The 22,884-nt window shown below is 45.4% G+C and overlaps 2 protein-coding genes across 5 annotated transcripts in view; one reads left to right on the top strand and one right to left on the bottom strand.

Moving 5' to 3' along the window:
- Nucleotides 1-2,019, top strand: part of TAF1C (TATA-box binding protein associated factor, RNA polymerase I subunit C) — a 112,848-nt gene extending 110,829 nt beyond the window's left edge. For 2 of the 3 annotated variants that reach the window (XM_049864446.1, XM_049864444.1), the window contains one exon: nt 52-2,019. In XM_049864446.1, coding sequence (XP_049720403.1) covers nt 52-962 — 911 coding nt within the window. In that variant the 3' untranslated portion in view covers nt 963-2,019. The remainder of the gene's footprint in view (nt 1-51) is intronic. The other variant, XM_049864445.1, reaches the window with a different exon arrangement.
- Nucleotides 1,954-22,774, bottom strand: DNAAF1 (dynein axonemal assembly factor 1). Of its 2 annotated transcripts, none has more exons than XM_049864447.1 (12): nt 22,533-22,774; nt 18,458-18,611; nt 17,887-17,978; nt 15,682-15,903; nt 15,374-15,540; nt 13,217-13,338; nt 10,293-10,459; nt 9,097-9,363; nt 6,751-6,860; nt 4,552-4,608; nt 3,266-3,626; nt 1,954-2,376 (listed from the first exon to the last, which is right to left on the bottom strand). In XM_049864447.1, the coding sequence occupies exons 1-12, from the start codon at nt 22,654-22,656 to the stop codon at nt 2,276-2,278; spliced, it is 1,944 nt and encodes a 647-aa protein (XP_049720404.1). In that variant the 5' UTR covers nt 22,657-22,774; the 3' UTR covers nt 1,954-2,275. The 2 variants fall into 2 exon arrangements, with proteins under 2 accessions (XP_049720404.1, XP_049720405.1); XM_049864448.1 differs by having other exon boundaries at nt 18,458-18,593.
- Nucleotides 22,775-22,884: the final 110 nt, after the last annotated feature.

Here is a 22,884-nt window from a genome sequence, read left to right as displayed (position 1 = left end):
GCAAGTAGCACCCCTGTCTGGCGTGGAGGGTGATCGTGACTCCATCTGCAGGTCTGGCAGCTGCCGTCCCGCCCTCTGCCTCCACATCAGGCCTGGCACTCTTCCACCTCTCCAAGGCAGGAGATGTATTCTACCAGCACCTGCGCCTCCAGGAGGGATCCAGCTTCTGCGGGGATGCTGGGCTTCCCAGCGACCCCAGCCCCGAGCCCCACACACCCACAGCAGCAGCTCCCACCCCAAGCAGGACACCCACACCCACCACAGCTTCCTGGACACCCCAGGCCACTGCCTATTGCAGCCGGTGGCTGAAGGCCCTGCTCAAGGTGCCGCTGCCCCCACCTGTGTGGACAGCACCTACCTTTTCCCACCGCCACCTTCTGGGCTACAAGGAGCAGCTGCAGGATGAGGGTAAAGTGCTGGCAGGTCTGCGAGCAGCCATGACCCAGGGGCGGCTCCTGCGGCAGAGGGACCTGGGCTCATTCCCCACAGCTGAGCCGCCCCCAGCCCCTGAGTCTGGCCCAGAGGATGAGCTCAGTGAACGTCTGGACGAAGCCTGGGAGGGCCGGGGAGCAGACTGGTGGAGGAGACGACAGGGCAGGAGCTTGGGGCTGGGGCACCAGCCAAGGCGGCACAAGCGCCGCACTCAGCTTTCCAGCACCTTCTCCTCACTCAGTGGCCGCTGGGACCTCTCTGACGGCCCCAGCCCCCCTCCCAGCCCACATCGCACGTCGCCTGTGCCCCGGCCTCTGCCCCCAGCCACCCCCCACTCCCAGGGGCTGACCCAGGAGCTGTGGACCCGGGGTGTCCCTGTGGAGCGGCAGCAGACACTCCAGGATTACATGGCCAGACTGCCTTCTTCTGGCCTTGGGGCCACCTCTGCACCCCCGTCCCAGGCCTCCAGCATCCGGAGCACCCCGTCCAGACAGCAGGCCCCCCGAAAGAAGTCCCGCATGGGCTTCTGAGGGCACAAGGCAGCTGTCCCCCAAACCCCCAGTGAACTGTGTGGTTGAGCAGCCAAGCCTTGGTGTTGAGGGGGGCACTACCGGTACTGCCTTTTCACATCTGAAGACTCTGTGGTTGTGGAGGAAGGAACGGGCTAACAAGATCATTTCTCCTGTTCTTTACAAATTTACCTGAAGACTCCACAAGATGTGCTGAAGGCCCAGTGGTCAGGGTCAGTATGGGAAGTCCCTCCAGGGGACAGTGGTGCTGCGGTGGAAAATGGGACTCAGCGTAGTCTGGGCGGCTCCATCACGCACCAGCGAGGCCTCAGGCAAGTGAGTTGCTGTCTGTACCTCAGTATACCCCCATGAAATCAGGGATAACAGTCACCAGCTACCTCACTGTGAAATAACTGTAAAGCTCAGTAAACGTCAGCAGCTGCTGCTGGTTTTGGTTTGTGTTTGTTAAACAATTTCTACCATGGTCTAATGTCTTGTAGAGATAGGCTTTGGGCCCAGGCTTGGGGGTTGAACACTTGTCAGCTGAATGTGATTTCTAATGATGGAGTTTCTTAGACTGGACAGCACCCCCTTATGAGGCTCCTGACTTCTAAAGTGCCACTTCCTGAGTTTCTGTCGCTCCACTAGACGATTGTGCTCTCCTGTGGAGAACACCCATTTGAAGCTTCATGGGACCAGGGTCTGATATAGATTCCTAATCACATTAAGAGAGGAATGGGCCTGTCCTCAGGGTAGCTGAAGAAATAAAAGGAATTACCTGTGACTGGCGTGAGTATTGGAAACCTTGGTGGCATAGTGGTTAAGTGCTACGGCTGCTAACCAACGGGTCGGCAGTTCAAATCCACCAGACGCTCCTTAGAAACTATGGGGCAGCTCTTCTCTGTCCTACAGGGTTGCTATGAGTCGGAATCGACTCGACAGCAGTGAGTTTGGTTTGGTGGGTTTGGTGGCATGAGTATTAAATAATCCAGTAACACACTGCCTTGCACTGATATTAAAATGTTTATGATACTCGGAAGAGACATTAGTATACTGGTAGTGCACACTACAAGTAACAGGAACGGGGGTGGCTCTGCTTTCAGAACAAGGAACATAGTGTTGGTCCACGTTTGCAAGGCTGAGAAAGTAGAAGCAGGGACCGTGTGGCGTTGGCATGGCCACAGCGAAGGCCCACACGCGCTCTCAACAGAAGCAGCGTTTGAAGGAAGAAAGTGAGCTGAGTGGCTGGCTGTGCCTGCTGGGGTCAGGCCTCAGGGCCCAGCTGCCACCTTGCTGTCATTGCCAATGCAAGCACAGAGGGGGCCACCTTTGGTTCAGTCCAACCCAAATTCAATGTCCTCATGGTCATCCTCCTCGCTGGGCTCTGTAGGCACCCCGGGCTCAGACTGCACTTCATCCTTTCCAGCACCATTTCCTAAAGAGTTCAAACAGAAGGTAGCTGAGCATTTGTGGGTGATGCAGCCAGCGCCCTTCATTTCTTTTTGTGGGCAGATCTGAGTCACCCATGCAGCTGTCTCTTCACAAACAGTACCACCTGACTACAGATAAATGTTGAATAAGAATAGGAATTGTCTGGGCCCAACAAACTCTTGTTTTGTAAGCCAACACTCCCTAATTTGGATGTCAAAATACCCGTAGTTCGCTTCTTACCTAAGCACTAGCCAGTTCCCCCTCCTCCGCCGCCAACAAACTGCACCTTCCCAGGGCCGCACGGGCAGGCCTCCAGCACCAGATGAGGCCTGGTGTGTTCAGCTGTTGGTGTCATCTGCCCATCTAGCCCAGCAATCGACATCATCCCAGACCATCTCACTAGTTCACCCTGGGTCCCTGGAGCTTTGCTCTGGGGGACCTATACCTCAGGCCAGCTGCCACCCTTGTTTTGTCCCAGATTCCCTTGCTGTGGTGCCAACGATCCCCTCCAACCCTTAGAAGTCTTGGTCTGCATGGCCTGGAGGTGGCAAGAATGGGGGAAAAATGTAGGTTCCTTAGGCCCCCTCAAGACCTGAACCTGAAGCCGAGTGCTGATGGGCAGTAAGCACCAGATGACCTGATGCGTGCAGCCACACACACCAACCTCAGAACTGCTTGGACTGGGGCCCACTATTGTATGAGTTGCAGCTTAGTAAAGCTGTAAACTTAGGAACATGTCTGTGGTCTCCATGAGCTGCCATGAGTGTTCCTCCAAGAACACAGGGTGCTTGGTGTCAAAGGCCCAGTTGCTACTTCCCCTCTGGGCTTGGGTTTTAAACAGTTCATCGATGCATGGAGCTTTCGGCCCATCACTTTGGGTAGGGTGGCATTACCTGGTGGTGAGGCTGGGAGCATGTTGCTGTCCCTGTCATTGGAAGGGGCTGGCCTGGTGTGTCTCTCACAGGTCGGGGGCATCGGCAGTTGGCCTAAAGGCTCTTCGCTGAGCTCTTGAATCAGCGGCTGGGGGGGCTCCGTGTCTTCACTTTGGGTTTCCAAGTTCCTCTCTGCTTCTATTTTGAATATGTCTTTAAAGGGGATCTCAGCCTTCTTTGGGGTGTCTTTAGAAATTGCAAATATATTTGAAAGGGTGTCTGTGGACACATTTTCCAACACTGGGAGTGACGTGTAGTCCAGTTCTGGGTCACTGTCTTCACTCAAGCTTGGAATTGTTTCAATCTTCCGAAAGCATGTTTTCTACGAAAAAAAAAATAACGATGAAACGTTTTCATAGTTGAGTCACTCTAAATTGTATTATGCAAATTCTGCTTTTTTTAAAATCTAAAATCACAAAGTATTCTGTTGCCACATATAAGAAAGGCCGAAGAGAACAAAACACAGAGCTCTGTACTTGCAGAGTCAGGTCTCAGGATGGACACTTCTTGGCTAGTTGCTTCTGAGCCCAGGAGTGGTCGTGACCTCTGCAGCCAAAGTTCACACCCCTCTCCAAGCCGACACCAACCCTCTGTGAGTCTTCACAGCTGCACGTCCCTACCCACTGCTTGGCAACATGGATGTGCTCTGGGACCCTGAGTGGCCCCTCATTGAGCCTGAAACACCCCTTGCCCAGCCACCTGGTGGCACTCTCTAAATCCACTATAGGCCTTGGCTCCCTTGGGTCTCGCGTGTGTGTGTGTTTCCTCTGTTCCATGGTGTGCTCACTGGAAGGAATGATGTCTTCTTTCTCTTTCTCAGTAATGCCCAAGGGAGAGATGGAGAGAAAGACGATTACCTTGGGAGCATTCCGCACTGTGCCTCATCCACTCCTTCCTGTCTCTCCTTTGCTTCCTTTTATGTGTGGTTACAGTCACACAGACATGCACCACGTGGACATATAAACACATCATAAGGACAGAAAAGTGTATTCAGGTAATTATGTGCAACGTGATAAAAACAGGTGCCCAGGAAACCCAAGTAGTTGACCATGAAACCTTAAGGGAGTGAGCAACAGCATACAGCCACGTTCCCTTTCTTTTGAGATGTGCAGAAAGTGGGTGTATGCGATGCTTTACTCAAAAAGAGCATTTTACTTCTTTCAAGGCAAGGAGATAAGCTGTGTAAATGACAAGACTAAAGTGAGAGTGGAAGGATCCTGGTTGTGGGGGAAATGTGTCCTGGTAACCTTGTCCTGGTTGCTGAGAAATTCACTGGCATCGATGTCTTCCAGGTCAGGTAGGTCCTGAAAAAGAAGTAATGAACCACATGTCACCAGGGCGTGCACACGCCAATTCCCGGCAGGCAACATAAATTGAATGGAGCCTCAGTGTATATGCAGGCAAAGTGTAGAGGAGAAATAAAAATGAGCAGTGACCCAAATCTCTCAACCAAGGACCCACTGCCCCTCCAAAGAAACCCCGTACACAAAACACAAACGTTGCTACTTCAGTATCTGGATCTAACAAATCAAAGTGAGATTTCTACCGTGGGACACGTTTGAAGAATTTCCAAACGGTTTCTCCACTTTGTCATCAGAGACACAGCTTATCTGGGAGGGGCCTGAACCAAATGCACCTCCTTTTCCGCTGTATAAATTACTCTTCAGGCTCTATGTGGTATAAAGTTAGTATATTTTGGACCGCCCCAAAACTGGTAGGGCTTTTTTTTTTGGCGTGTGTTACGGTTTTTTGGAGGCGTGGAGGCTATCTTCATCCATATCAACCAGTCTGGCATGTGGGAGAGGCAGTGCAGTGTGGTGGTTAGATGCATGGACTCTGGAACCAGACCCCCTGGGTTTCCTTGCTGTGTGACCTTGGGCAAGTTACTTAACCTTTCCGTGCCTCCATTTCCTCATCTGTAAAATGGGGAGTCCCTGGTGGTGCAAACGGTTAACGCATTCAGCTACTAACCAAACATTCAGGTCTGCCCAGAGGCCTGGTGATCTGCTTCTCAAAAATCAGCTACTGAAGACCCTGTGGAGCACAGTTCTACTCTGACACACGTGGGGTTGCCAAGAGTTAGAGTCAACTTGAAGCAAATGACTTGGTTTGGCTTTAAAATGGGGATGATAACGGCACCTATCTCTTAGAGTTATTGGAAGGGTTAAACCAATTAAAATGTGTTTAGAATAGTGCCAGGTATTTAAAAAAAAACAAAACCAAACCCACTGCCAATGAGTCGATTCCAACTCATTCTGACCCTATAGGACAGAGTTAACTGCCCCATACAGTTTCCAAGGAGCAGCTGGTAGATTCGAACTGCTGACCTTTTGGTGAGCAGCCGTAGCTCTCAACCACTGTGCCACCAGGGCTCCAGTGCCAGGTATAGAACTGAAAAATAATAGTTATTACTGTTGTTCTGTATACAGTTGGTTCTCAAATGTTAGAGCTGAATTGTCCAAGCTGGAGACCTTCTATCAATATTGACCATGCTTAGTTTGACTCTTGTTGAACCAGTGAAATTTTGAAGTTTGGACATTTAGAAACGAAACACCAGCTTAGAAGTGAAACACTAACATGGGCAGGGGCATGCAAAGACTGAGCAGTGGTGGGCTGGGCAAGTCGAGTCAGCCGATGGGTGGGCGGCTGTCCAGAGGAGGATTGAGAGGCTCTGGCAGTGAAGCGTAACCTTCTTGATGATTTTGGGGAAAGCTAACTGGACAAAATTGCTTTGCAGTGTAACTTCTTTGGGGAAAAGCAATCAAGAGCTCCCTAGATGTGTGCTATTTTGTCCCCCCCAAATATATGTTGTAAATCCTAATCTCTATGCCTGTGGTTATAATCCCATTTGGGAATGGGCTGTCTTTGTTATGTTAATGTGGCAATATTAGTATAGGTTTTATCTTAAGTCAATCTCTTTTGATATTTAAGAGAGATTGAACAAGCAAGGGAAAGCAGCAGAGATGACGGAAGAGAGATGCCAAGCCACATGAAAATCACTCAGGAGAAGAAGCTCAGAGGAGACAAGGACCTTCCTCCAGAGCAGACAGAGAAAGCCTTCGCCTAGGGGCGGCGCCCTATATTCGGACTTTAGCCTCGTAAACTGTGGGAAAATAAATCTGTTTGTTAAAGGCACCCACTTGTGGTATTTCTGTTATAGCAGCACTAGATATCTAAGACAACGTGGTTAAAAAGGAACCATTTAGGCCAATGCTTCGGAAACTTGAATGTGCATTTGAGTCACCTGGAAATCTTACTAAAATGCAGATACTGATCGGTGGTTCGGGGCAGGGTCTGGGATCCTGCCTTTCCAAGCAGTTCCCAGTGGTGCCATGCCTGCTAGTCCAATGACCACACTGTGGGTAGTGAGGAATTGAAGATTTGTATGTGATCACCTGTTTTAACAACCATAAAATATTTATTTCTACTGCAACCACTTTACGTACATCAATGAAGAGCTTCTCCTTTGTCTTCAGTTCGATGGTTTCTATATCTTCAGCTCCATCAAGTTCTGTAACTAATGCACTCTCAGTGGCCACAATGCGGACAGTTGAATCTAAGGAACAACAATAACAAAAGGTCATTAACCTTGGAGTTAGTTTTATAGACAGTGGTCAGATAGACAAGCCCAAGGTAAAGATGATTCCACTGGCAGAAGGACAAAAACCCTGCTTGGGTCACAAGGCTGCCCTGTGATGAAGCCACAAGAGCCCACAGCTTAGGACAGGGTTATATCTACTAAGGAAAGGAAGAAAGAGCTGCCTCCTTTCTGAAATCTGGAGATGAGGCCAGTGAGATGGATGGAACAGCCAGTGATCAATTCATAATAATCAGTAACTTCGGAGAAGGCATCATGATTGATGAGTATGGTGATGGAGAAGACAATGCTCTAATGACAAGAGTGGGAGACTGAGAGGCAGGCTGGACGTCGTGTCCTGGGCCCTGCTGAGGGAGAGGGTGAGCCCACAGACCTGGCTTGCCTGTCACTCAGTCAATGACATGGCCCTCCAGCCACTGCACAAAGATGAAGGGCCAGGGATGCCTGTCAATAATCACTAGGTTACCTGGGGGACACAAGAACATTTTACTTTAACCACTGAGAAGTTGGCATGTGACAACTTGTACGAGGCAAAGTCATGAAGCCCCATAGATACATCCAAACTCACTGAGGGACTGAATTGCTGGGCTGAGGGCTGTGGGGACCATGATCTCAGAAAATATCTAGCTCAACTGGTATAACACACTATATAAAGAAAATGTTCTACATTCTAGTTTGATGAGTAGCATCTAAGGTCTTAAAAGCCTGTGAGTGGCCTTCTAAGATACTCTACTGTCTCACCCCATTGAGAGCAAGGGAGAATGAAGAAAACTAAAGATACAAGGGAAAGATTAGTCCAAAAGACTAATGGACCACAACTACCATGGCCTCCACCAGACTGAGTCCAGTACATCTAGATGGTGCCGGGCTACCACCACTGACTGCTCTGACAGGGATCACAGTAGAGGGTGCTGGACAGAGCTGGAGAAAAATGTAGAACAAAATTCTAACTCACAAAAGAGACCAGCTTTACTGGTCTCACAGAGACTGGAGAAACCCGGAGGGTATGGGCCCTGGATACCCTTTTAGCGCAGTAATGAAGTCACTCCTGAGGTTTACCCTTCGGCCAAAGATTAGACAGGGCCATAAAACAAAATGAAACAAAAAAGAAGCACACCAGCCCAGGGACAAGGCCTAGAAGACAGGAGAGGACATGAAAGCTGGTAATAGGGAACCCAAGGCCAAGAAGGGAGAGTGTTGACATGTGGAGTTGTTAACCAATATCAGAAAACAATATGTACACTAACTGTTTAATGAGAAGGTAGTTTGTTCTGTAAACCTTCATCCCAAGTACAATAAAAACAAAAAAGCGTCTGAATTGAAATGTGCTGTAGGTGTCAAAAACACTGGATTTTGAAGACTTGCTATAAAAGTAAAATATCTCATTAATAAATTTTATACAGATTATATGTTAAAAAGATTATACTTTAGATATATTAAGTTAAATAAAATATGTTGTTAGTGGTTCCACTTGTTTCTTTTTACTTTTTTTAACGTGGCTTCTAGGAAATTTTAAAGGAGCGCTGGTGGTGCAATGATTACGCGCTTGGCTGCTAACCAAAAAGTGGGCAATTTGAACACCAGCCACTCCACAGGAGAAAAGACCCAGTGATCTGCTCCCGTAGAGTTTACAGCCTAGGAAACCCTATGGGGGCAGTTCTACACTGTCCTATAGGTTCGCTGTGAGTTGGAATCGACTTAATGTCACACAACAACAAGAACTTTAGGAAATTTTAAATGACACATATGGCCCCCTTCACATTTCTCTTGGAGCCCTGGTGGCACAGTGGTTAAGAGATCAGCTGCTAACCAAAAGGTTGGCAGTCTGAATCTACCAGCTTGGAGTCCCTGGATGGTGCAAGTTGCTAACCAAAAGGTTGGAGGTTTAAGTCTACCCAGAGGAGCCTCGGAAGAAAGGCCTGGTGATCTACTTCAAAAAAAATCAGCCATTGAAAACCCTGTGGAGCACAGTTATACACTGACACACACGAGGACAGATGTGTCAGGAGTCAGAGTTGACTTGACGGCAACTGGTAGTTACTGCTTGTATTTCTCTGGGTGATGACTTGTGTACTTGATCCTGTGGAAGCAGCGACAGAGAAGAACTGAAAACCAGAACGCTCCATTTCACCAGTGTGATTCCGTGGCCATGGAGCCCTCCACGCGCCCTCTGAGTTTCTCGCCCATTGCTCACCTTCCTCCACAGCGCCCAGAGCTGGCGGGGTCAGAGGCCTGGCTGGGAGTGCCACTCCTGGCTCCTGATCCTCAGTCTCCCCATCAGCCCCCTCAGGCAGCTCCCTTTCTCCACTGGGCTTTTCTGGAAATAGCTCATCCTTCGCCTCAAAGCTTTCCTTAACGAACATCTCCATCTTCTGCCGCGTTCCTTGGTCCAGAGGAGGCCCTTCCTTTTCTTCCTCCTTGGCACGCACTTCCTCATCGTCATTTGGCAGCAGGGTCTCCCCTAAACAAGAGAAGTTAAAGGGTGAAGTTGAAAATGTCTTGGAGGAGCAGGGGGTCTGCATGTCTACCAGGAGCCCATGGTGACAGTCTGAGGATGCGTCCTGAGGAAGTAGCCAAGGGTGCAGCTAGAGGAATTCCTGCAAGGATGCTTACAAAGTGCAGTTTATATCAGCCAATGAATGGAGCTCACTGTCCACAAGACGGACTGTTTCGCACATTCATTTACTGGAACAGGACAGAGCCATTAAGAACACATAAAGCAGTAGCTTCTTAGGAGAGGCAGGCTGGAGTATTTAGAAGTGAAAGGCCACGGTGTACGACATTACCTTCAAATTGAGTCAGGAGGTAAAAAATAAAGTGTGTGTGTGTGTGTGCGTGCACGTGTGCATTGTGCATGCCTGCGTACATATGTGTGTGTTTGTGTGTGCTTGTAACAAATGTGTGGCAAAAATGTATGTTAAAAACCACAAGCCAAGGAATGCAGGTGGCCTCAAGAACCTGGAGAAGGCAAGGAAACAGGTTCTCTCCTGGAGCCTCCAGAAGGAACCAGCTCTGCTGACACCTTGATTTTAGCCCCGTGAGACCCATTTTGGGTTTCTGACCTCCGGAACCATAAGATGATATGTTTATAGGAATTTGTTACGATAGCCACAGAAAACAAATACATCATTTATTCTGAAAAACGGAGACTATTTTAACAAATTGTGTTTTAATCAGTAAAAGTGCCTTGGAATTGCACAGAATTGTGGGGCTTTTTCACTGGAACTGGCAGGTGTGTGAGACCAGCTGCAGATGAATCTGCAGGTAAAAGTGTATGAACTATTAAAAAAAAAAAAAATCCTAGAGATTAAAGCACGTGAGTTCACCAGCCCATATTTCCCCAAACTAAACAGGGCTCAGAGGAGGTTGTCTTCTTCCAGGAGCGCGTACCTTTCTCTTGGGCTTCTCTCTGCCTTTTCCTTTCTGCAGCCCGCCTCTTGATCATCGCCAGGGCTTCAATGCTGTCTGCAATCTTCCTCTGCTCTCTGCTCTCCCACTGCCGTCTCTCCTCCTTCTCAGCTGCGTACCCTCCCCGAGCCCAGGCCTCTGCACAAGCTCTGTTTGCAAGGACAAATAAAGCAGCAGAGGTTTGACTTTTTACAGGTTAAAAGTAAATGCAAAATGTATGTTATCTGACCAAGCTTGTTCGTCTTCCCCAAAATCAAAGCGCACACAGGATAAGGAACAAGGACAAAAGTGAACACGTGCACCTGTTAATCTTTAAAAAGTCTAGTGGTTTTCAAAGCCTTCTTAGGGCCCAAAAGCACAAGCGGCAACAGAAAAAAAAGAGATCTCTTAGACTTCATCAAAATTAAAAATGCATGTGCTTTAAAGGGCATCATCAAGAAAAAGACAATCCCACAGCATGGGAGAAAATATTAGAAAATCTTATCTATAATAAGGGACTTTTATCTAGTCTATATAAAGAACTCTTGCAACTCAATGATAAAAAGACAACATAACTGAAAAATGGGCAAAGGTTAAGAGAATGAAAAGATATGCCACAGGCTGGGAGAAAATATTTGCAAAACATCTATCTGATAAAAGGACTTATATCCAAAATATATGAAGAATTCTTAAAACTCAACGATAAGAAAACAAGCAACTCAATTAAAAAGTGGCAAAAGATCTGAACGGATACCTCACCGAAGAAGATAAACAGACGGTAGATACGCATGTGGGAAGATGCTCAACAGCCTATGTCATTAGGGAATTGCAAATTCAAAGAATGAGATACCTTACACACCTATTATAATGGCTAAAATCCAGAACACTGACAACACCAAAAGCTATGGTGAGGATGTGGAGTAACAGGACCTCTCATTCATGACAGGTTGGAATGTAACATGTTATACTTTGGATACGAAGCTAAACATAGACTTACCATAGAATCCAGCAATCATGCTCCTATGTATTTACCCAAATGAGCTGAAAACTTCTGTCCACACAAAAACCTGCATATGAATGTTTGTATTAGCTTTATTTATAATTTACAAAAATTGGAAGCAACCAAGATGTCCTTCAATAGGTGAATGGATAAACTGGGATACAACTATACAATGGAATATTATTTAGCAACTAAAAAAAAAAGCTACCAAGCCACAAAAAGGTATGGAAGAACCCTAAGTGCACAATACTAAGTCCAAGATGCCTGTCTGAAAAAGCTACATACTCTATCATTCCAACTATATGACATTCTGGAAAAGGCAAAGCCATAAAGACAGTAAGACCAGAGGTTGCCAGGAGTTCAGAGGGAGGATGGGAGGGATGAATACATGAAGCACAGGACATTTTTAGGACAGTGAAATGATGCTGTATGATACTATAATGGTGGATACAAGACGTTATTCATTCGCCAAAACCCAGTGGACTGCACAACACAGAGTGAACCCTGATGTGAACTATGGGCTTTAGTTAGTAATAATGTATCAATATTGACTCATCAGTTGTAACAAACATATCACAGGAGTGCAAGATGTTAATAATAGGAGAATCCTTGTGTAGGGTAGAGAGCAGGTATATGGGAACTCTCTGGATGTACTTCCAGAAAACAACTTTTCGTAAACCTAAAACTGCTCTAAAAAATCAAGTTTACTAATTTTAAAAAGGGGAGGCCAAGGATCTGAACAGACATTTCCCCAGAGAAGATACACGAATGACACTAAGCACGTGAAAAAATGTTCAACATCATTAGCCATCAGGAGAATGCAAGTCAGAACCACAATGAGATATGACTTCATACCCAGGAGGCAGAAACCCTTGTGGTGTAGTGGTTAAGTGCTACAGCTGCTAACCAAGAAGTCGGCAGTTCAAACCTGCCAGGCGCTCCTCGGAAACTCTATGGGCCAGTTCTGCTCTGTCCTATTAGGGTCGCTATGAGTTGGAATTGACTCTATGGCAGTGGGTTTGGTTTTGGTTTTTTGGACCCAGGAGGATGGCTATGATAAGAAAGACAGATAACAACAAGTGTTGGTGAGGTTGTGGAGAAATTGTAACCCTTGTACCCTGCTGGTGGGAATGTAAAATGGTACAGACATTTTGGAGAACAGCTGGCGGTTACTCAAATGATTAAACATAGAGCTACCATCTGACCCATCAAGCAGTCCACGTTCCTGAGGTTTTATTCAAAGCTAGAATTAATAGTGACCTAAATTAAAGGGTAAATGAAAAACAGATAAAAGTAGTGTCAACATACATGGCAGTCCAGGGCTTTCAATATTCTTTATAAACCGATATGAAAAAAAAAAAAAAAACTCCAAAAGGAAACTAGGAAGAAATCATGAACAGAATATTCATAAAGGAACAAATATAAGTGGCCAAAAGAGATGAAAAACAATGACCTCATCAGTTATCCAAAACTGCAAATTTCAGACAATGAGATACCATCTCCACCCATTGATCAACTTGGCAAAGATTTCTTTGAAATGGTTCCATCTGGTGAGATTATAAAATGGTTCAAACCTTCTAGAAAACAATTAGAAAATATTTATAAGAGCTTTTTAAATTGCTCAAACCATATTCTTTAATCCAGTAACACCACTCTTAGAATTCAATTCTAAGGAAAGAATCGGCGATGTGGTCAAGGCTTATAAAAAAGGATACTTATGTAGGAATTATGAAAAATCAGATATAAAGTAAGTGCTCAAGAAATTGGGATTTCCTATAATGGACAATTACCTAGCCATTAAAATTATTTCCAAAGAGTATTTAATCACGTGTAAAAATAGTAGTAAATTAGAAATAAAGATTTAACATTTAAGCAAGCTCAAATATTAAGCATGAAAACGTGATCAAGGGGATTTCCTATTTCTTACCTGTCTTTTGGAAAAACAGGTCTGTCATCCAGATATGTTAAGTGTTTAAGTCGAATGGTAACTGTCCTCCGATAACTAGCAATGTGCTTAATAACTGGGTTTCCAATCAAATTCAGTACACGCTGTAAGCCAAGAAAAAAAAAAAAAAAGCAAAGCCAAATTCATTACTAAAAAAACGCATGTGATTTAAATGTTTTATATGTCCTGTGCTCTAAGAATTAGTTAATATATTTTCTAGAGCAAAAAGGAAGGGCTAAATGTCCTGGAGACTTTCTCAGGGACATGGGGAGATTTTCACTGTGTTTGTGCCGTCTGAACAGCCCAGAGGACTGAGCAGCCCTTTCTTCTCCTTCAGCTTCAGATTCTAGGTCTTCTTGTCGTTACAGAACAATATTGGAAAACATTTCCTGAGGCCTTTTCCAGCTGCAGTGATTACATAAGTTTTGCTCACTGTCCTAGTCATCTAGTGCTGCTATAACAGAAGTATGACGAGTGGGTGGCTTTCACAAAGAGAAATTTATTTTCTCACAGTCCAGTAGGCTAGAAGACCAAATTCAGGGCATCAGCTCCAGGGAAGGCTTTCTCTCTCTGTCGGCCCTGGAGGAAGGCCCTTGTGATGGATCAGTCTTCCCTTGGTCTAGGAGCATCTCAGTGCAGGAACCTCGGGTCCAAAGGACGTGCTCTGCTCCTGCCACTGCTTTCTTGGTGGTACGAGGTCCCCCATCTCTCTGCTTGCTTCCCTTTCCTTTTATCTCTTCAGAGATAAAAGGTGGTGCAGGCCATACCCCAGGAAAACTCCCTTTACATGGATCAGGGATGTGACCTGGTAAGGGTGTTACAATCCCACCCTAATCCTCTCTAACATAAAATTACAATCACAAAATGGTGGACAATCACAGACTACTGGGAATCATGGCCTAACCAAGTTGATACATACATTTTTTAGGGAGACATAATTCAATCCGTAACACTCACTCAATCTCTTTTACTGAAATTAATCTCTATTTGATTGTTTTCTTACCTTTAAGCCAGGGCCCATTTTAAGAAAACATGCACAGCAGCTAGTCAGGTAAGAAGCAGTGATTAAGGGAAAAGATGGAAAGTGCCCACTTAGCTGTGCCGCTCAGACTTAAGCCCCTTCTCCCAAGGTTTACAGATCTCCTTGAAGTCTATTTAACACCAGGAATAAGAAAGGGATACGACAAAATAGATTAAACAGCTGTGTGCCATCCTCATGGGATCCAGGAATTCTATCTCTGAACCACCACTGCCCTCTGTCCGTCTGCACTTCTCCTTAAGTACTTATCACCTCCTCTCCTGCTCCACAAAGCTCAAAGAAGGTGGATGGTTAAGGCTACATCTGGGCAAACAGTTTTAAAATCTGTTTTCCTAAACTGACTTAATATTTTTCATATCTAAAGTGGTTTTTGTCATTGGAGAAAATAAATATGTTGTAAACTATTTAGTTTAGCATTTCTCACACTTCATTCAGACACTACCTTCATTGTTTTTGCCATATCTTTTGCATGACATGCCAAGGGTACGGGTGGTGGGGGTGGTGGGAGAAATAAAGGGGGTGCCTTGTGTGCAGAGAATTTAACAGCAATCCTAAAGCAACAGCAACGCAGGCTGCTTTGCATTATCACCGGGTGCTGGCAGTTCTAGACTGTTCCTCCTTGCTGGGCTGGGCCATTCCCATTGCGCTGCACCATCTTGGTGTGACATTGATTATTCCTGAAGTAGTGTTTCTTGGAGTACCTGGGTAGTCAAACGGTTAGCGTGTTTGGCTGCTAACTGAAAGGCTGGAGGTTTGAATCCACCCAGAGGTACCTCAGAAGAAAGGCCTAGCTATCTACGTCCAAAAAATCAGTCATCGAAAACTCTGTGGAGCACACTTCTATTGTAACACACGTGGGGTCACCACGAGTCAGCACTGACTTGACGGCAACTTGTATCTTGTTACAGATAGACACTGAACTATTCACGGGTGAAATGACATCGGGTATTTCCTTCAGGATACTCCAACTAAAAACACAAAGAGGAAAAAAGTATGAAAGAAAAAGAGAAGGAAGGATGGAAGAAAGGAAGGAGAGAAGAAAGAGAAATTTGATATTTAAAGAATAAAAAATTAACAAGCTTTTTTTCTATATTTTTTACCAAATCGGGCATGCTCTCGAGAACACTCAGGATCTCAGGATCACTCAGCTTATTGTGGGAGAGGTCAAGCACGCAAAGTTTCAAACATTCCTTCAGATGCTGAATGTCTTCCACACTCTCTAAATGGTTGTGCGCCATCTGTAGTGTGTTCAGGACTGGAAGGCAGGCTGGAAGGCAAAGTCAGCAGAAGTCAGCAACAGGGGCATGAATGACTGTTTCTTGCCCATAGTATCCATTTTTAAAACCTCCCCGGGGGAAAGTGATGGACATAAGGACATATTAAAAGATCCCTCGTTGGACATTCTTACAGAGGTTTTCAATGGTCTTGATGTAATTGTTGCTGAGGTTAAGGGCATCCAGTTTCTGCAGAGGTTCTAGGTTTTCGATTTTATGAATCAAGTTCACTTGTAAGAAAAGACACCGCAACTCGGTTTGGGCATCCAGGTTCTCGATTTTCTGTATCCCATTGCACTCCAGCCAAAGACAGCGCAGCCCTGTGTATTCTTCCAAGTTCTCAATGCGATCAAAGCCTAGCGACAAGGAAGGAGATGTCAGCTAAGGTCTTACACACATGGGACATACGGTCACCCTTGTTTCGGTGCCATGATTAAAGTGCTCAGCTGCTAACTAAAAGGTCGGTGGTTCGAACCCACCAGCTGCTCCAGGGGAGAAAGATGTGGCAGTCTGCTGCTTCCATAAAGACGACAGTCTTGGAAACCCTATGGGGCAGTTCTACTCTGTCCTATAGGGTTGCTATGAGTCGGAATCGACTCCACGGTAACAGTTTACCTGCCTGTCTAGCATCCGCACCTCCTTCCTCTAGTAACACCACTGCAGCTTTTAAGGAACCACCTCTCCCCCAATTCTAATCCACGGCACTCTGGGTGGCCCATCACAGTCACAACGATTCATCTGGAGATGGTCACTCTTAGCCAAGCTGGGCTAACTGAGACAAATCCTAGGAGTTCTGCTGGCTCCATTGGGAAGAGGTACTCTTTCTTTGGAATCGCCAACCTCGTGAGGTAAAGCCTACTACTGCAGCAGCCGTCTTGCCTTCATGCCTGGGGGTGGATGGTATAAAGAGTGAACCTTCCTGAAAATGAGCCAAACAGTGGAAAGCAAGGTCAAGAAAAGGAGAGAGACAGCTGCATGGAGACACCCTGTGAACACCTGGAGCCAGCCATGCCTAAAGCTGAGGCAACCTGTTGAGTGCTGTTTTGCTTTATTTTTCAGTTTTATGAGCCAAATTTAAGGATAGGGAAACAAGCATTTTTGTTTCCTTTAGTAACTCCTTGCTGTTTTGCAATTCATAGCCCATCCACAGTTACCAAAACTTTTTTTTTTTTTAAGTAGACTTTATTTTTCAGAGCCGTTTTAGGGCAACAGAAAAAGTATGCAGAAACTACAGAGTCCCTAAGTACCACTACTGAAACTTTTAAAATCTATTCATTTCACTGTCTGAAAAAGTTTTCATTAGAAAAGTGTAACAACATCAATGGTGAGGAAAATGAAATTTGCCCATGGTCCTGCCACCCCAATAATCAAACTGTTTTCATTTTTCTCTATTGCCTTCCAACCCTGCTGTAAACATACATAATGTGTATACACTTGCAATGACAGAATACATTTAAATACAGGGATAGTAGAAAATTTTTTTAATTTTGCCTTTTTTTTTTTCCTAACATTTTTATAGCATAAGAATTTTCCGTGTTACTTCAAGGTCTTCATACTGAATAAGTATCTCTAAAAGATGGAACATTTTCTTTTTTTTTTTTTGCCTTAAAGATAACCACGATACCATTGTGACACAATTTACCAATAATTTCTTCATATCGTCAAATAGCCAGTCACTGTTCACATTTATCCGTTTTTTTTTTTTTTTTTTTTTTTAACTATTTGTTGTTAGAATCAGAATCCAAGTAAGGTCTGCATATTGCAATTGGCTGATGCCCCTTAAGAATCTTTTAACCTGTAGTCTCTGGTCCTCTCTCTGTTTCTCTTTCTTCCCTTGCAATTTTTTGTTGTTATTGAAACACTGGGGTCATTTGTTCTTGAGGGTTTCCTACAGGGTACCTTTCCTACTGGGTTTTCTCGGGGCCTTGTTCTCTCTCCAGCTCTCACTGTCTCTCCTTCCCTTTCACTGTCCAGCACTGTTAACCCCCTCTCTAGTTCACTTCTCACTTCAGTCCAGTCCCATTACCAAAACCACCTGGCTGAGATTTCCAGTGACATCCTAATTGCTAAATCCTGTTTTCAGTCCTCTCTGTACCTGACCATTCAGAGGTATCTGACCTGATGGGCCATGCTTACCTTTTTCCAGTTTATAAACTCTAGGCAGACAAGACGTTTTCTTCAAAGCAAAATTATTCCTTTTCCATAGGTCTCCACTAAAATCTGAAAATGCTACTTAGATATAATTTGAGAGCTCCAGATGGTCCCTGAGAAGAATTTTGTATACCACTGGAGTCCTTCCACCTAACTAACGTGAGGCACCTTCTCCAGCAGGCCCTTACCTTTAAAGTGTAAATACAGCGTGTCATTCAGGGCTGGGGTAATGTAAAGCTTGTGTTGCTTGCAGAGTTTTTGCAGGAAACTTTTAGTCATTCTGTTAAAAGGAGAAACATGAACAAGAAATTTAATTTGTTAGCTGTAAATTATATTCCAAAAATTCTTAACCACATTCCCTTCTCCCCAAAATTCCACAACATGCTATGTGCCTGGTAACTATTTGAAATTCTCCTCCTCCTCCTTTTTTTTTTTTTTTAAACAGCTTTCAGGGCCTCTTCCAGTATTGTTACTTTCAGCATTCTTAATAATTGCAACATATGTTCCAATAAAAATGCTCTTAATGGTGTCATCAAGAACTACTGATGCTTCTCTCTGTAGGCCTGGCATTAAGTTTCACAGATTGTGGTCAGTTGTATAACAGAGGCACTGCCATCTGGGCTCTGCTCCTTTAATTCTCAGACATCGGGCAGCTGTTTCATCTCCGTGGGTCTCCATTTCCTCATCTGTAGAAGTGGTGAGAGCACCATCAACCTTATTCAGGAAATGTGTGCTGTAACTGGCAGCACGCCTACATACCTGGGGCTTCGGTCATCCCTGTCATCTCGTGGGTGTCCTAAGCGACTGTCTGACCTGCTGTCACCACTTTGTTTCTGCTCGCTTTGGGAGGATGTGCCGGAGGGATCCACGCATGTTTCCTTGGGCTTGTTAATTTCTATAGGAGAGACTGGTTCTATAGATATAAAATACACACACACACGCATGTATACACATATATATGTACATAACTTTTCTCCAATTTCAATTTGATTTATAGCTCTGTCTGCTTTTAGTATACTTGTTACTGTCAAAAAAAATTTTTTTTTTTTTTTTTACTGTCGTTAGGTACGTCAAATCAATTTCTAGTCATAAAGACCCCATGTGACAGAGCAGAACTGCCCCAGGAGGTTTTCGAGGCTGTAGATCTTTATGGGAGCAGATCACCAGGACTTTCTCAGGTGGAGCGGCTGGGTGGGTTCGAACCACCACACTTTCAGTTAGCAGCCAAGCGCTTAGCCGTTGTGCCACCAGGTCTCCTTTTAGTATGGCACTGTATGACAATTTTTAACCCATTGACAGGGACCATGTAAATTTATCTTCGGGTGGATTCTCTATAGAAACTCTTTTACAGGTGCACAAGGAGACCTGCACAAAGATATTCATTTTTGCATTGTTGGTAACAGCAACAACAATAAAAAGGTTACTAACTCAAATACCCATCCATGGGGACAGGTAAATAAAGCGTGCTATATGAATTCAGTGGGTAACTATTTTGCCTTAAGAAAGTGTATTAGAGCTACATCAATCAGCGTGGACAGTTCTCAGAAAGATACACTGAGGGGAAAATCCAAGTTTTATAGTAAGCAGAGTATCATTTGTCAATTAAAAACATACAAACCAATGCTATGTATTGTTTAAGGAACCATAATATGCGTATAGAGAAGTGACTGAAAGAATCTACACCAAATTCAAGAGAGCTGCTTGATCCTGGGGGAGGGAGAAGGGAATAGGACCAGGAAAGGAGGACAAAGGGAACATTAATTTTATCTGCAAGGTTTTTATTTATCAAAAAAGACTTCAAGTCAATATGTTAATCACTTTCAATTCTAGGTGGCAGTACATGGGTGTTTGTTATATTATTCGTTGCTCTTTTAAATTTCTAAAAAAATTCCTCAAAAGAAAAACCACACAAAAATAAAGCCGGTAGACGTTTCTTTGGTAAAAAGTAAATAAGCGCATTCCAACGCACTGAATTTTAAGGGCTGTTGGCTGCTGCTCTCTCTGTGTTAGTGTGGTGTGCTGAATGAGACAAAAACACTCATTCTGTGAGGACTGTCTTACAGGTTATCTATTCCCCACAGCGTTCGTTGCCTAGCCAAAAGAGGCACTAGATAAATGTTTGTGGAATAAACTGCTTAGTATACACTTAATAATTTGTTGATTATACTAACACATTATTGTGAGGTGCCACTGAATCAGTTCTGACTCACAGTGACCTTACGTACAACGGAATGAAACCTTGCCCAGTCCTGCACCATCCTCACAACTCTTATGTTTGAATCTATTGTTGCAACCACTGTGTCAGTCCATCTTGTTGAGGGTCTTCCTCTTTTTCATTGATTCTCTATGATAATGAGGTAATAACAACATGGGGTACCATTTATTAATGGCCTACTATATAAGCCCTGGTGACACAGTGGTTAAGAGCTACGGTGAGCTACAGTTGCTAACCAAAAGGTTGGCAGTTGGAATCCATCAGCTGCTCCTTGGAAACCCTATGGAGGCAGTCCTACTCTGTCCTATAGGGTCACTATGAGTTAGAATCGACTCGATGGCAATGGGTTTGGTTTTAGTTTTTTTTTTACATGCCAAAAACTTTCACCCCAGGGCTTAAATCAACCTGAAAGCCAGGCATAATTATCCCTGTTTGCAGATGAGAGATTAAGGCTCAGAGAGGTTAAGTTCTGGGCCAACAGCCACAAAGCTGGTGAACTGTGAGTTGGAATCTGAACCCAATACCTCCTGGTTCTAAAGCCTATGTCTTCCCACTGAGCAATACTGCTTCCCTATGGTTTCTTACTAAGGATTTGCCTGGACAGTAGGTGCTTAAGATATATTTGTTGACTGGGTTTGAAAAATGAAATGCCTATCAACTAGCTTCTTTATCTGAGCATTATAAGGTTTCTCCGTTGGGCCCTAAGCCGAGTGAGACTGGAGGCTCCAGAGTTTCTGCCAAGTTCAGCCCATTCCAGAAACTTTGGTGAGGGTCATACAGTGACCCCAGCACCATCAACCATTCACTGAGTCTATCATGTGTCAGGCACTGGACTGGGGACTGAAAATTCAGTCTAGATGTCCTGCCCTCACATAGCTTTCAGTCTGGATGGGGAGAACCTTGCATCTTACACAGCGACACCAATAAAGGGATAAGATCAAAACAAAAAATGTAGGAGCAGCAGGGGAGCTGGTGTGTTAGGTGAAGACTTGGACTAGCATGTTAGACCATCGAGGCATGAGTCTGTGTCACTGACTTGGTAGTGTTGTTGAGTGTCCCGAGTTGATTACAACTCATAGTAGCCCCACGTGACAAAGTAGAACTGCCCCATAGGGTTTTCTTGGCTGTAATCTTTATAGAAGAACATTGCCAGTTCTTCCTCTTGCAGAGCTGCTGGCTGAGTTTGAACTGTCAACCTTTGGGTTAGCAGCTGCGCTTAACCGTTGCACTACCAGGGCTCCTTCTGTCACGACTAGCTGAGGGCAATCTGGAGCAAGTTTCATAGCCTCTTTAAAGTCTTCACTTCCTCTTCTGCATGAAATGGGGGTGGAGAGTGTGTACTGCAGCGGGCTGGTGCATAGCTCAGATACAGCAAGCACTTGGCACCTACCATTTTAGTAAGTGTCAGACCCCTGGTGGTGCAGTGGTTAAAGGGCCGGGCTACTAACCAAAAGGTTGGCAATTCCAACCCAGCACCCTGCTCAATGGAGAAAGATGTGGCAGAATGCTTCTGTAAAGATTTACAGTCTTGTGTCTGGGGTCTTAAAAGCTAGCAAGCAGCCATCTAAGATGCGTCAATTGGTTTCAACCCATCTAGACCAAATGAGAATGAAGAACACCAAAGACTCAAGGAAAATATGAGGCCAAGAGACAAAGGGCCATGTAAACCACAGGACTCCATCAGCCTGAGACTGGAAGAACCAGATGGTGCCCAGCTACCACCAATGACTGCCCTAACAGGGTACACAACAGAGAATCCCTGATGGAGCAAGAAAAAAGTGGGATGCAGAACTCAAACCCTAGCAAAAAGACCAGACTTAATGGTCTGATTGAGACTGGAGCGACCCCAGAGGATATGGTCCCTGGACTCTCTGTTAGCCCAAAACTAAAACCATTCCTGAAGCCAACTCTTCAGACAAAGATTAGAGTGGACTGTAAGACGTAAGGCAACACTGGTGGTGTGGTGGTTAAGTGCTATGGCTGCTAACCAAAGGGACGGCAGTTCAAATCCACCAGGCGCTCCTTGGAAACTCTATGGGGCAGTTCTACTCTGTCCTATAGGGTCGCTATGAGTCAGAATCAACTCGATGGCACTGGGTTTGGGTTTTTTTTGGTTTTATAAGACATAAAATGATGCTGGTGAATAATGTGCTTCTTAGCTCACGCAGACACATGACTATGTGGGCAGCTCCTGTCAGGAGAGGAGAAGAGAGAGCAGAGGGAGACAAGAGCTGGTCGAAGGGACATGAGAAATACAGGGTGGAGGAGTGTGCTCTCACATTATAGGGAGAGCAACTAGGGTCACATAACGATGTGCTTAAAAGTGTACGAGAAACTGAATTGTAAACTTTCACTTAAAGCACAATACAAAGAAAGAAAGAGAGAGAGAAAAAAAAGATCTACAGCCTTGGTAACGCTATGGGGCAGTTCAACCCTGTCCTACAGGGTCGCTATGAGTCGGAATCGACTCCAAGGCAGTAGGTTTGGTTGTTTGGCTTTAGCTGCTATTACTACTATTTTTGGCTCTGAAGATGAAGTATGTGATGTTGGAAGAAGACAAGAGGGCCTAGTCGCGTCGGCCATTGCCCTCCTTTCCCTCCCTGGGGAGGCCGTCGGCACCTTCCTTGCGGCCCCCTTGGCCTGCGCTCCCGTGGTCCCCCGCAGACGCCTCCACGCCGGGATCCACGGCGCAGTCTTGCTCCGCTCCCTGGCTTGCCACTGGCTCCAAGGCCTCGGGGTGCATGTTTATTCCTGTAACGCGGAACACCTCGTTCTGCGGGGCTGCTGCAGCACCAGCGCCGCCAGGGAGGCCGGCTTTCCTTCCTAGCCGGCCCCTGGCACCAGCGTCGTTAGCTGCCCAACGGTCCTCTGGTCTCCAGGGCAACAGCCGCGCATGCGCAGGCGCATACCGGTGCCGGCGCGCCACGGTGCCGGCGGCGGGCCCTGCATGGCTCCGCCCCCTGCGCGTGCG

Source organism: Elephas maximus, chromosome 21 (genome assembly GCF_024166365.1).
Source record: "Elephas maximus indicus isolate mEleMax1 chromosome 21, mEleMax1 primary haplotype, whole genome shotgun sequence".
In the NCBI taxonomy this organism is placed as follows: Eukaryota; Metazoa; Chordata; class Mammalia; order Proboscidea; family Elephantidae; genus Elephas; species Elephas maximus.
Note: the sequence above shows the minus strand (reverse complement) of the source record. Positions and strands in the feature narration are given on the sequence as shown.

Coding starts and splice junctions, on each gene's coding strand:
- DNAAF1 (XM_049864447.1), bottom strand. CDS start 22,656: ATGCACCCCGAGGCCTTGGAGCCAGTGGCAAGCCAGGGAGCGGAGCAA. Junction 13,339..15,373: donor TCGAGAGCATGCCCGATTTG/GTAAAAAATATA, acceptor CTTGGCTTACAG/CGTGTACTGAATTTGATTGG. Junction 6,861..9,096: donor TCTGGGCGCTGTGGAGGAAG/GTGAGCAATGGG, acceptor GTTGTTCCTTAG/ATTCAACTGTCCGCATTGTG.